General features: G+C 41.6%; 1 protein-coding gene across 1 annotated transcript in view; it reads right to left on the reverse strand.

Moving 5' to 3' along the window:
• Window positions 1-14,475, reverse strand: part of JARID2 (jumonji and AT-rich interaction domain containing 2) — a 308,221-nt gene that overhangs the window by 29,058 nt on the left and 264,688 nt on the right. Inside the window, 2 exon segments of the mRNA XM_027876570.1 lie at window positions 5,443-5,535; window positions 11,056-11,561. Coding sequence (XP_027732371.1) covers window positions 5,443-5,535; window positions 11,056-11,561 — 599 coding nt within the window.

Below are 14,475 nucleotides of genomic sequence, written 5' to 3' on the forward strand. Positions count from 1 at the left end.
TGTGAGGGAGGGACAAGCAGTCCATGTAAGCTACAAAGTAACATTCAGAATGTCAGAGATGGCTCATAGGAATAGATCCAGAGTATTTTTTTTCCTTTTTATTATTATTTCTTTATAAGAGAACAGAAAAAGAGAGCTATATTAGTAGCTGAGTATTTGTATTTTACATGGTGGATTATTGATTTGCTTGTTTTGACACACACAAAATTAACATTTTACTTCCAACACAGGCCTTGCATGTTTGATTATCAGAGAACATTTTAAAAGCATTTTGCCTTTAAGATCTCCATAAAAATAAATTGGCAAACATTACACAGTCTTATCTTGTACAACTTTTCCCTTCACATACATGCCAGACCAATCACAACTCCACAAAGATGTCCCTAACTTTGACTCTAATAGTGGGTCACATCATCCCTTATGCCTATGTCTCCTCACCCCCTTCTCCTACCCCATTTCTGTCTCTCGAGATCTGTCCTCTATTTTATGGTTTGGTTTACACCAGCCCAAAACCCTAGATGAAGGTAATACTTTCTTCCCCTTATGACATCACCTACATTACTTGGTATCTCTCTTACACCTGTATAGTCTATCTGTGTATTAGAGCTATCTATCTGTGTACAACTACTTCCACTCTGAGGCCTACTCTGCAACATGGAAATAACCCTGAGTTCTCAAAGTGATACCAGCAGATTGTACCAAGTTGGAAGACCTTCAAGCACAGGACAGGCAACGGAGTGTGGCATCTGTTATCTGAAGACAAGCCTACCTCAATTCAAAGAGGTTCATTCACCATAAGGTTACCCACCAGGCAATTAATCTGGGGCAGAGGAGCCCATATGAATTCAAAAAGATTATGGAGCAATGGTTCTCAAAGGGGTTGCCCCAAGTTTCATTAAATGTGCCATGAAACTCTGGATGTTAAGTGACTGCAGATAGGAAAAACAAATAAATAAACGTACACATGCATACACACATACACACACACACACAAATAATTTTATTTAATGTAATTTTTTACTCTGTGAATTCTTAGCGGCAAACAATAATATCAGATTCAGCCCAGTCCTCTGCATGTAATAGCTGCTCGATAAATGTTGGCTAAATGTGGTGGGAGGGTATATCAGTTATTCTGATAATTAGAATAGGAATTACTTTAGGAAACTATTAATAGCAAAAAACTTTGGTTTCACTGAGAGAAAAACCTAAAAGGTTTCTAATGGACCTGAAACTACTTTTCTACAAATCCCAGGCAACCAAGGATCTTACTAATTTATCATGGTACCTAGTACACCCTGGTAATCCTACCAAGAACTGCTTAAGCAGAAGTACAATTCATCTGTCCACTTAGGAGTTCACATTTTATTTTTATGATGACACAAAGTTCCTCTGGAAATTTTGCCTAATCCAATTTAGGCTCATATTCCACTTCCTTCAAGTACTTGATGAGGGTTGAATCACTGGGACTGCTACTTATACTCATGCTGTCCAACAGCCCAGATGTTCCCTGCCCTAGTGGTCCCTCCCTGAGGCTTTACAGAAGATCCCATGAGATCTTTCTGTAGATTTGAGATAATTTGTGTGCTAATCTTCGCAACAAACCAATGACTGATAATAACATGACACCATTTTTTCCTTTTACGCTTCTTTGAAAGTTGAACAAGTAATTTGGCTCCTAAATTCAAAGCCAAAATAAAATCTTACATTTTTTGGTACAAAATCTAAAAATATCTGTATATAATAGAGACATCAGTTGACGGTCAATCACAGAGGTCTCAGATAATCATCTGTGCAGAACATAACCCAGGACATACTCCATATATCAATGAGTGTGAAGCATTATCCTAAAGGAAGAGAGATGCTAAACACACCATCTTTGAGGTATATGTTCAATTTTCCCCACATTCAACTTTTTTGTTTGTTTGAAATTATCATGCCAGAGGATCAACATCACCTTCCATAAACTTGGCAAGATAATATAGGATGGAAATATCAAACGCATCTGCTAGATGTTAATGCCCTTTAAGGAAGTGAGTATAACTTAAACTTGGTATTGCAATGTAAAATTGAACTTAAAGTCATTTTAATAGCGTCAAGTGCATGAATATCTTGTAAAAGAGAAGACAAAATATTTAGAACAGCACTTTCAATGGTAGCAAAGAAACCAAGTAAATGTCCATTAATTGGGAAAGGGCTAAAAAATTATGGTACGTGAATGTAATGGAATATTAACATGCCTTAACAAATAATGAAGTGGATGAATGCAGAGAAGCCTGGAAAGACTTGTGTGAACTAATGGAAAGTGAAGTAAATAAAACCAAGAAAACATTACATACAATAATTACAATAACAGAAATGGAAAAAAAAAAAGCAAGAATTAAAAATGAATGCTGTAGGATGAAAATGACAAAATTGCCTTCACAGAAAAGATAAAGAAGATGCCTCCTCCCTAATTCTTTGTAGAGGTGAGGGAACAGAGGTATAGAATGCTGCAAATAATATTAGAAGAATGTGATATGTTAATTAGTTTTACAGAATTTAAAAAAAAAGAGAGAGGGACTAAGTAAAAAGCCACCAATACAATAGATAAGATTAGCACCAAAGTCAAAGTGGAAAGTGATGTGTTCTTTGGGTTGGCTGCTTCATAAAACGTATTTTGCGGAATGGAGATTTGTGGGGTTATTTATTAAAGAGTATCTTTTATTTGATAAAACAGACATCAGTACTTTTTTTCTTAAAGATCTAAATTCATTGTATGAGACATACAGAATATAGTAGAAACCTGAACTTGATTCAAACTGAAACAGTTCAAATAGTGGAAGGTTTCCTCACCCAAATTTTCCGATGCTGTAGAGAAAGAATCAACAGATTACACATTGCTGGCAGAGTATGTTCCCAAGTCTTGGTACCCACATACCTGGGTGGAATGGGGGTGGGACAGGATCATTGTGAAACCATTTAATGCTGTGGTTGAGGGAGGAGAAAGTGCATTATAATCAACAATACTGCTTTGTTCTGAAGAGACTTTAGTGAATTAAAATGGAGGCAGGAGATAGAGACTCCAGTCAGTGTTAAAAGTGGTAGATATTGATATATGAGTATGCAACATCACATATAACTATCAACACTACTGAATTTTTTTTGGTCTTAGTCGTTCTATTTATTCACTGTTGTAAATGGCACTTTGGGAAGGGGTACTGGGGAGAATAAAGGGGGAAACCTAAGTGATATAAAAAGGAAAGTCATCAATAAAGATTAATTTTAAAAGTAGTAGACATCTCTAGAAATTTGGAGCCAAGAAAAAAACTCCAGATTCCCTGGGAAAGCTAAGAGACACACACAAGTTGAAAGGATGCAGGCTAAAACTGTTTTAGTATCTCTTACATCCTCCACTTTGCAAGTAAAGTGGGCAGGTTGGGGGGGGGGGGGGGAACAACAAGGAAAACTACCCGTAAGCCACCATTTTTAATTCTGAAGCATCAGTATTGTGGGTTGTAATGCAATTCTTCCCCCATCAACACCATTAAATGATTTCACTGTTATCCTAATTCCACCTCCATCTCCTCAAACACAATGACTTGCCACTCAAATTTGCAGTGCTAACAAATCCCAATTATTTCCCCCACCCCCACCCCAACATCAGCACCACAAATGCCACCTGAGATCTGAAAGCTGAGCTGTGATGGCGTTAACTCTCCCTCTCTCACCGACCATATGTGTTCCAGAATCAGGACTCAGTTGACAATTTGGTTGATGGGGCGTGAGGCAGTATAAGCTCCAGTTCACTAACCAGAGCCGTATGGCACCCTCAGTGCCAAGAATGGGGAACATGGATTTGTGTCCCAAGACACAAACGGGGCCCAAATTGTGTGGCGTTCAAAAGGCATTCTCATAACCTCAACTGCACATAAGGCCAAAGTGAAAAGCAAGCTGGGAGTGTGGCCCAGGTGCCCTGTCTTAAAGAAACTGGCTGGGTTCAAAATATTCAGGCAATATTTACAAGATTTTATTTGGCTATTTCTTTTTTTAAAATGAAAAATAAGCTGATGCCATTAGTTACATCACCGCTGTGACAAGGACTGGAAACAGGGAAATGCTATCCAACGTCTTCTCAGTCAACATGGTTTTTTTTTTAACCTCTGAAAAGCTCATTTGAGGGAATAATTTTCAAGTTTTCATGCAAAAACCCTGAATTTGAAACCAGTGCCAAAGCCAAAACTGTAACACGCTTAACTCCTACTGGATATGGAATATCTAGGGTTGAGGATCATAAGAGGTGCATCTAGAAGTCACCTTAGAGACACTATACTTTTGGAGGACATCCACTTAACAGATGGAAGAAATAAGCTCATAAAGGTCAAGTGACTATCCCAAGGTCACAATATGGGTAGTGCATAGCAGGTCCAAGATTGGAAGCCTGACCCCTGTTTAGCCTCCACCTACAGAGGAAGGAGGAAGCTGCCATCTCCCTAGGTATAAGATACAAGAAAGGTACTTCTCAGTCTTTTCTGCTTCAAAAGCAGAGACCAAGGACAAAATGAACTCTAGCTCCTTGCCTGGTGCTTTCTGTTAACTGTCTAAAATAGCTGAGGGACAGGCAATGTTCTGATTCTAATGTAACTCCAGATTCTAATGTAATTTCCCCTCTAGATTCTAATGTAATTTCCCTTAGACAACTAATAAAGTCAGCCATAATATCCCAGTACCAGTGAACTTCCTCATGATCAAAAGGCATTACAAAGCGCCTATCTGCCATGCTAGGCACTCAATGAAGTAAGGTAAACAGACGTGGTCTCTGTCCTTGAATAGCTTAACACACAGACGCCCCTAATTGGTATAAGCAAAGACTGCTTACTGTCTTTTTAAACTCACACTAACTCAAAGAACAGATCTGGCTGATGCACAAAAATGGAAATCTGCCAGGCCCATAAAGTGTGTACACACACACACACACACACACACACACACACAAAATATCAAGGGATTCCAAGTGATCTCTTGCATGACACATTCATTCTGAGAATGGAGTGTGGGGGAAAATTGAACCACGAGACAAAGGGCCCCCAGTCAGATGTGAAGGAAGCAATTCTGCTCCTCACATCAGCCTGTAGTCTCCACTTTCCCACTCTTGACAGTCCAGCATTTAACCCCAACGTGCCCAAACTATGGATAAAAACCAGAAGCCAAATGAACAATGTTCCGAATTTCAACATACCATGTTTGGCTCCCAATTTGGAAGCCATCTGAGGTCAGTGGAACATGAGAACTTTTATCTCCAAGCTCACTCACACAAACCCAGCTCACCAAAGTGGACCTGAAAAAGCATTCCTCTCGAGATTATCCAGATTATGAAGCAAGTTAATGGCAGATGTGGCTTTTCCCATCACTCCTCAAGAGTAAAAGCAACCCACAAACCTCTACAAAGTTCGCCATTCACCTCACCTCTATTTCAGCTGCAGCAGGTTCTTTACCGAAACACATGTTCATGATGTTTCTTGCCGTACGATAGAAGGTTGTTAAAGAAACCGACCTTCCCTGGACCAGGGGAAAAAAAAGAAACAAAAGAAAAGGCTTGAAGATATGAAGCTTAAGAAAAAGCAAACAAATACTTCCCCAACCCAGAAAACAACCAGCAGCTGTGGCTTCTGTGACCCTATCACTTTGTTTTTAGATCATCTCAGACCTCTCTGACTTTTTTTCCCCCAACTGGAAAAGTGTATGAAGTGGTAAGGTACTCTAAAATATCCTCAGAGATGGCTTTGGTTGCCCAGCACAGAGGGGTTCATGAACTTTAGGCCACTAGGCTTCTGAAGCAGATTTATTTCCCCAGTTTAGAAGCAAATTAAATCTATTGTCAATAAGGAGGAACAAGAGATATTAAAAGTACATACTTTGAGATACATAGCTTACCATCTTTAAAAAACTCCTCTCTTTAAAAAGCATCTTTGCTTAGAAAATATAGGTCAAACATTACCCTCCCAAAAGATCAGCTATTTATACCTATACACATTTGTACACATGCTCACTATTTTTACATAAAAGATGATTTCTGACTTTCTGTAAATTCATGACAAATAACTCAATTTGCAAAGGGCCTTTGCTTATCTGTATGGCCCACTTCATTCCAGTGACAGGTGACCTGGTACTGCTTTCATTTCTACTTTTTTTTGGGTAGGCAAAAAAAGCTAAAATTAAGGTTGCAGGTACCAAGGGTCAGAACATTCCAACTCTAAGGTTGTGACTCCTGGAGGCTCTCCAGGGCAAGCAGTATGTAAGTCAACAAGGACCCAGCAGCTACCTGTCTAGTGAAGATGTTCCAAACTGAGGAAGACAATAAAAGTTAAAACCCCTATTTATGAAAAACCAATGCTATCAAAGTTGAACCCTCCTCCCCACAAGCACCTGTGGAAAGAGCAAAGACAAACCCACTACTTTCCTAATTGGAGAAAAGGAAAACTCTTTGCCTTGCCTCAGTTAAATTTCAAAAGCGATGGGCTGCTTCAGGTTCGGTCTGGATAATGCTTAGTACCATCACTTCATGTTAGCAGACCTCACTGTGTCTGTTTGCTTTCTCAGGGTGGGTGCTTTCCAAGGTTAACACCTCCTCTGCCCCCTTGTCCACTAACTGCTGTATTTTACACCTGGTAAAAGTCAAAGGTCTGGCCGATGTTGGTCCAATTTGGCTCAGATCTTTGGATGTTCAGATGTAATCAAGTATTTTCCCTTACTCAGATGTAATCAAAGCACCTGCCTACTTCTTCCAAACAAGCTCTACATTATGAGTTATCAAATGGGATATTTCTATTTCGCCTCATAAAATGCCCTTGTATTACCCCTTATACCTATCTTCTGCCAGTATCTGATCAGTCAGAAGTGCCAAAATTTATTGACCTGAAAAAGGTGGGGGAATCTAATGTTGCCTTAACCAAGGCAAAGAGCAAAAGATACTGAATCTTCCATTTGATAATCTAGCAGTAGACAGGGCAACTAGGTGGCAAAGTGTATCTAGCACTGGGCTTGGAATCAGGAAGACTCATTTCATGAGTTCAAATCCAGCCACTAGCTGTGTAACCCTAGGTACTGTATTTGCCTCAGTTTCCTCATCTGTAAAGTGAGCTGGAGAAGAAAAGGGCGAACCACTCCCAGTATCTCTGCTAAGAAAACCCAAAATGGGGTCAAAGAGAGTTGGATACAACTGAAAAATAAATTAACGACCACAAGAAAAGCTCAGCTCAAGTGTCATCTGAAGGAAGGACAGTTAAGTGGCACAGTAGATAGAATGCATACTCCAGAGTCAGGAAGACCTGAGTTCAAATCTGACTTCAGACATTTAGCTGTGTGAGCCTGGGCAAGTCACTTAATCCTGTTAGCCTCAGTTTCTTCATCTATAAAATGAGCTGGAGAAGAAAATGACAAACCATTCCAGTATCTTTGCCAGAGCTGGACACAATAATACTCCAAAAAGGTATCAGGTTAATTATTAAAAAAAAAAAAAAAAAAAAAAAAAAAAGGAGCCATACTTAGTACTATACTGTCTGCTGAAAAGCACCTTTCATTCTCAACTCAGAATTCCTCCATGACAAAGTTCTATGAGTTTTTAAGGGAACCTAAAGTTATTATAAGGAAATGGTTTTGTTGGGTTTTTTTAATCCGCTTAGAACTGTATTTTCTAAATATGTATGAGAAAGGAGCCAGAGGGCTGATATCACAAATCCTCAATGTGCTGAGGAGGCAACTCTAGGATACATTTGTTGTTCAGTCATGACTGACTCTTCGTGACTCCACTTGGGGTCTTCTTGGCAGATAATGGAGTGCTTTGCCATTTCCTTCTCAGAGAACAATTACAGATGAGAAACTGAGGCAAACGGGGTTCAGTGACTTGCTCAGGGTCACAGAGCTAGTAAGTGTCTGAGGCCAGAACCTCTTCTGGACACCGGACTTGAAGCTCTATCCACCGCACCACCTAGCTGCCTAGGATGCATACCCACTTCTAATTCATGATCTTTAAAAATCATCTCTTGGTTTAGGGATTAACAGGTAGGAGAAGAATGAGTTAAACTGATAACAGAAGAAGCCTCCTTCATCAAACAATATCACTGAAGTGAGTTTAAAGTTCACACAAGGCCATCCTTTTCCTAACCCTGGGAACTGAAGGGGAGGAGCAGATGGGAGATATGCATAGCTCCTGCTCCTCTCCTGGCCTTCATAAATGAACTAAAGCGTATAAGGGGTAGAGAAATGAGGAGTCACTTAAGACAAAACTGAATCATAATGACATGGGATAAAAACAAAAACCACCCTGATCAAATGGCTACAAGGGTAGAGACGATTGCCCAGATAAGGAAGCTGCTTTGGGACGCCATGGTATCTTTCTTTCTTTCAAATGAGATCATCTGAAAACTGAGGAGCACAGCACATGGCACACAGCGGGCACTTACGTGCTTGTTCACTGCCCCCCTCCCCAGGCCCCTTTTGTCCCACCACTGTGGCACTGTGTGCCATCATCTCTAGGCCAGTCTGAACCCTTCCTTCGCTTGAAGGCTAAGCTCACGCGTTACCTACCACCTCTGCACAGCCTTCTCTGACTGCCCTCACCCCAAAGAGACTCAAGAGTCAACCTTCCACAAAGGTCCCTCTTTTGACTGGATCTCTTGTTTCTGACTTTATCAAATTCTACCTTCATGCTTCTTTGTGAAGATCCCAGAAAAGTCACTTCTCACTCACTTCTGATTAGATTAAAATCCCCTGGAGAGCAGGGGCTGTGTTCACTTGTATATCCCCTAAGCCACTGCTTCTCAAACTTTTAGCTCTCGGGATCCCTTTATAATTTCAAAAATCATTGAGGAGCCCTCAAAGAACTTTTCTTCATGAAGGTTTCAACTTTCAATATTTATCATATTAAAAACTAAAACCTCTTGGTATTATTATGGAAAGAGTTTTGACCTTGCAGAGCCCCCCGAAAGGGTCTTGGGGAACCCCACAGGTCCCTAGACTACTTTGAGAACCACTGTGCTAAGCCAAGCACACTGCCTTGCACATAAAAGTTCTGGGTTCAAATCTCACTTCAGGCAATTAAAAACTCTGTTCCTGGGTTTCCTCATCTGTAAAAGCAGTTGGACTCAATGATTTCTTTGAGGTCCTTTCCAGCTCTAAATCTATGACCCGATAATTGAATTAAATGTATGTTGCCTCACTGGTGACATAGCTACAACTCAGACAACAATTAAAGCTGTGAAGGGAGCAGGCCATACATATGGACTTCTGCTCCCCTTACTCCATCTGTCCCCTTGCCCCACCAAAAACTATGTAGCATAACTAACAGAGAAGATGAAGGCACCATCTCTCCCATCTATTTTTGCTACATGTTTAAAAGGGATCTGAGACCATATGGAAGCAAAAACTCAAGTTTGCTAAATAGCATGAAGAATCCTACAAGGAGTTAGCTAAGGGGACTACAAGATCCCACTGGTGAGCACCTCCAATTGGGCGTCAAGACCACAACATTTTAGAGACCTCTTCTGTAAGATGGATTCTAGGTGGGACAACCTCAAGCAATATCATTTTTGCTGTCTGGCCGCTCCCTATACCATGAAAGGGCTCAAAACCTATTTTTACACCTATGTAAAGCTTTACTCTTAATCAGCACACATCAAATTCCCTGTAGCTCAGGCCAGAAATTAAGCTCACTAATGGGAAATCAACAGACCTCCCCAAACCTGGGAAGAAGGACCTTGCATGTTTACTTCAGCATCGATGCTGGGGAGTTGTGTTTCATTTCATATTAATGGAAGCAATGAATGGAGGAGAGATAAGCCCACCATCACCTGTTTCTCACTTCCCAGGTAAGACAGAGGAGAGACAGCCTGGTCCCATAGTGGGCTGGGTACACGTGGTTTCCTGCAGTTTTGCTAGCTCATTGAGCCTGACTCAAAAATTACGCTCTTGGCCATGGTGCCAATTTGTGCACAGGAGGGGTGACTGCCAAGCAGAGTTGGTGAGAGAGTCAATACCGCTCTGCAGATGAACATGCCTTACTTCTTGGAGAAGTAAGTGTTCTCAGGATGGCTTGCACTTAAACAAGATTTGGCAGAAACGGAGAAAACATTGTACGTGTTTCAATTTCTGTTTTCTTCCACTCGCACATTAATGGTGAGATACGTTTTGATAGCTTTATCGGGGCCTGTTCTCTCTCTATAAAAGGACCTGGCAGAGCAACTAGGAGCTGGGTGGCAGGAGACTGTGTTGAATATAAATAGGGAGGAAAAGAAAAAAAAATATTTTTATGAAGTTAGGGTTGTGTACTATGGAAAGAACTGCAGAAGCCTCCTCATGGATCTCTGGCTGAGAATAGCTCTTTCCTAGGCAGCTTGCATCCACCAGCTGGGGGATTGGGGGGGAGGGAGGGAGAAATCAATACCCACCTCGGGGATTACTCAAAGTTCTCCATCAAAGTGCTAGAGCTACATGGAACTCTGAGAAAGCATTTAGTCTGACCTTGCTGTTTAACAGGTAAGGAAACTGAGGGACAGAGCAGGGTAGTGATTTCCCCAAGACTAGCTTGTTATAGCAATGCCAAATTGATCTATTACAGGACTCTCACTTTTCAAAGTGATAAATCTTTCACACTCAAATTCAGAATAACTAGCAAGGTTAAATGTCAAGACGAGGACTCAGATGTCTTGGTTCCCAATTGGGTGCTCTCTCCCCAATCTACCACCCCAGTTCCCTGTTCTGGATTGCTTTCCTGGACATGCAAGGCCAGACTCCCAATGAAGGGGCTCAGACCACTCATTTTGTCACCTCTGACACCTCACATGGGAACAGCTGGACAGAATCTGAGGTCAGCTAACCACCCACTCAACCTACAATCACTGCTGCCCAACCTCTGCAGACCCAACAAAATGCTAAAGCAAGTGAAGACTTCGGTCTGGGGCAGTCAGAGGAAGCACCTAGTGGCTTCATGGCTACCCCAGGGCAGAAGCATTTTCCATGGAAAGCCCCTGTGGTGTCCCAAAAACAAGGGGGGTTGGGTAGAGGGAACAAAGGTGGTCCTACCTTATATATACACTTGTGGAAGTCGTTGAGGACTCCTTTCTCCTCCTCCTCCTTCTCTTTGACAACCTCCTTTTCCTGAGCAAAGAGTCGCCGCCTCCCAGTTTTGAGCTGGACGTGGTCCACCTCCTTCAGCTTGCTCCGGAAGCCATTCTTGTGGACCACGCCATGGATGAGGCCATTCTTGGGCTCAAACCGAGGCAAGGAGTGGAATTTGTGATAGGCATTCTCAGAGTGGCCCTCCAGAGGGCCTTTCCGCTTCTCCAAGATCTCTTTCTCCAGCAGAACTTCCTTCTCCAGTTTCCGGTGCTCCTCGGGGGAAAGGGAGTCATATGACAGCAAGTACTGGCAGTAGGCTTCCTGCAACTTTGCCAGCCGGTCCTGGGCAGTTTTGGGGATGCGCAGCATATCTGCGAGTTTGTTCCATTTTTTGAGGTCAGTCACTTGCTGCATGCCACCCATCTCATTAATCAGCCGGAAAAAGCAGGCCAGGTCCAACTCACAGCCTCCTGGAAAGTGGGTGCGTCGTTTTGGATGGGGGAGGGGGAAAAAACAGGAAACAATCAGGTAAAAAGTCACCCGTGAACACAGACACCAATCCCTACCCCCGAGGATTTTAGGTAACAAAATTCTTCCCCAAATTTCAGGTTTTGTTCACTTATATCTTTAAAAAAAAATCCTCACAACATCCCTGTGAGGTGAGAAAGAAACAAGAATGTTACTCCCATTACACAGAGGAGGAAACAGAGGTACAAAGCCTCTATTGAATAATTTAGAATTCCATGGTCAGCAATAGGCAAAGTGGAGGTCTCCAAGCTACCCAGTCCACTACACGCATTAACTCCATTAGATTTAGAGTTGATGTAGTCCTCTAGGTTATGTTATTATGTCAATAATGAATGAGAATAATTCTTACTGTCTTTCGAGGGAAACACTGCTGAATTTCCTATAAAATAGCAGGGGATGGAGAGAGGGGCAAAACGAGAAACAGAGAGACAGAGGACAGAGGAAGAGGGCGAGAGCATCAGTTTTTTAGCATAAGTATGCATGGGGAGGTGGAAGTGGGGAGGGCAAAAGGAGGAAAATAACAAGCTGTTTCGACTGAAACCACTGGGTTCCCAAGCTAAAAGGTCAGTATTTGGACATGCACAATTTAAATGTGTACACAAATACTTTTTCTTTTCTTTTCAGGACCACAGGGTAATTCAGTTCTTATTCATCCTTATATGTTCAACTTAAACTAGCATAAGATTCCACAACCAAAAGCTGTAAACAATGTCAAAATCCAAACAGATGAGTAACAACCAAAATGGTCCAGGGTCCAAGTCAAATTTCACCCTTCTAGTTATTCTTCCCTACATGTGAACCAAAAAGATTTATCACTTTGAAAAATAAAATACTGGGCTCCCATACCCACTAACACATTGACTTCTAGATGCTCTAACACAATACCTGGTTTTAAAAAAAAAAATACCAGGAAACAAAGGGAGGGGAGAGAAAGGGGGTTTGAAATGTGCAAAATTTAAGGATATTTGCATCCAATTGCAAAACAGATGAAAAATACACTTGGATCAGAGGGCTCAGAAGATGAAAACCGGGGTTAACTTCTGAATTTTGGATTCACAGATGTCAGAGATGGGATGGTCCAACTCCACCATTTTCCAAGAGAATATTGAGGTCCAGAAAGTTTAAGTGATTTGTTCCGAGTCACAAAGGTGACAAGGGACACAGTATCAAGACTAGGACCTCATCGCCCTGAAACCCAACCCCGTGCTGTTTCTATAATCTCAATCTCACTCTCTCTCTACACATACACACACACACACACACACACACACACACACACACACACACACACACACACACCCCCCAACCCCCTCCCTTACTTCTTCCCTACTGTTGTTCAGGGCCTATTATACATTGCAGGAACTCAAATGCTTTTTCAGTGGAACTGAACAAAAATCTGGAAGTAAAGAAGACAGGGGCAAAGAAACCCTGAAGCTTCTCTGGCTGGTCAGAGTCCTCAACTTAAGCCAGACTGAAATCACAGTTCGGACATTATAGCATGTATGCTTTACCATTTTCTTTCCTCCTACAAACAACTGCACAACTCTTCTCTGAAGGTTTTGAGCCACAAGTTACAACACTTAACATTTACACATGGATATATGCACCCACAAGCATATATACATTTTTACTGAATTTTGCAGTGGGCATTGAAAATGATTAAACAGCTTCTTAACAGCTTCACATTTTAAATGTTTAAGCTGACTATCTACAGGGTCTGACTGTCTGGCCTGTGAGCTACCTAACCTAATCATGCCCCTACACACCTTCTTCTAGCCCGAACCCTGGACATCTAAGATATCTAACCCATGGTACAAACACAGTTTAAAAAACAAACAACTTCCCTTGGATGGGAAGGGAAGCCAGTTTCCAATCACAGGATCTTAACTCTGAGAGACCTTAGAAGCCATCCAGTCCAAAGCCTTCATTTTACAAATGAGGAAACTGAGGCTCAAAGACATTAAGTGACATAAATAGTAACAGAGGCGACATCTGAATACAGGTCCTCGGACTGCACATACAACAACTCCAAGCCACTATACCACACGAGGTTAAGAAATAGTAAAGTTAAACAAAAAGGAGATTTTAGCTTTAACAAATTCTTCGGTTCTTCATCATTAATAAGGTAGATTTATGGGGCTACCATCACCATTCCACTAAGCTCCCCAAACGGTTCTAGGGCAGAACTTTACCTTGCTGCCTCTTGGTCATCACTGGGCCCCTGAGCTCTGATGATGACGTCACACCCGAAGATGCTCCTGCTACTGTATGAAGCCTGCTTTGCCAACAAAGCCAGGCAGTGAGTGCTCTGTAAGATTGAGGGGCTCTCATTTCTTCTTCGGGCTGTGTGCACATATGCACACATTCCATGCATGTGTGTTCTCTCAGCCCTTTGTTACAGTCCTATCACATGTCGCACTTGACAGCGGACCACAAACCAAGAATTCTTTCAAATTAAGTGATTCTCACTCAGGCATTAGCCCTGGCAGGCCCCTGCCGAGAGGAATAATGAAACCTCCATTTTGCAATGAGCCACGTTTTACTGCCTATTCTTGACACTTAATGATTGTTAAATGTCTGCTTGTCATTAAAAAATTTGTGATCGTCAGTATTTGGATTTCCAAACGTAAGCCAAAGTGACAACTTGTATAGCAGCCCTCCAGCTGAGAGAGAAGAACTGCCTTTAGCTAGGGTCCCAAAGTGAAACTAATACTGCCAAGAAAAGTGTCCCCATATCCAATGGGATAATTCAATCTGAAGAACATGAAAAATACAATTACTGACAGAGTAGGGTCCATAGTGACATTGAGGGGAACTTTAAAAAATGGAAAAGGGGGGATGAAGGTTGGGTAGTCT

The sequence above is a fragment of the Vombatus ursinus genome, unplaced genomic scaffold (genome assembly GCF_900497805.2).
Source record: "Vombatus ursinus unplaced genomic scaffold, bare-nosed wombat genome assembly UNPS02000577.1, whole genome shotgun sequence".
NCBI lineage: Eukaryota > Metazoa > Chordata > Mammalia > Diprotodontia > Vombatidae > Vombatus > Vombatus ursinus.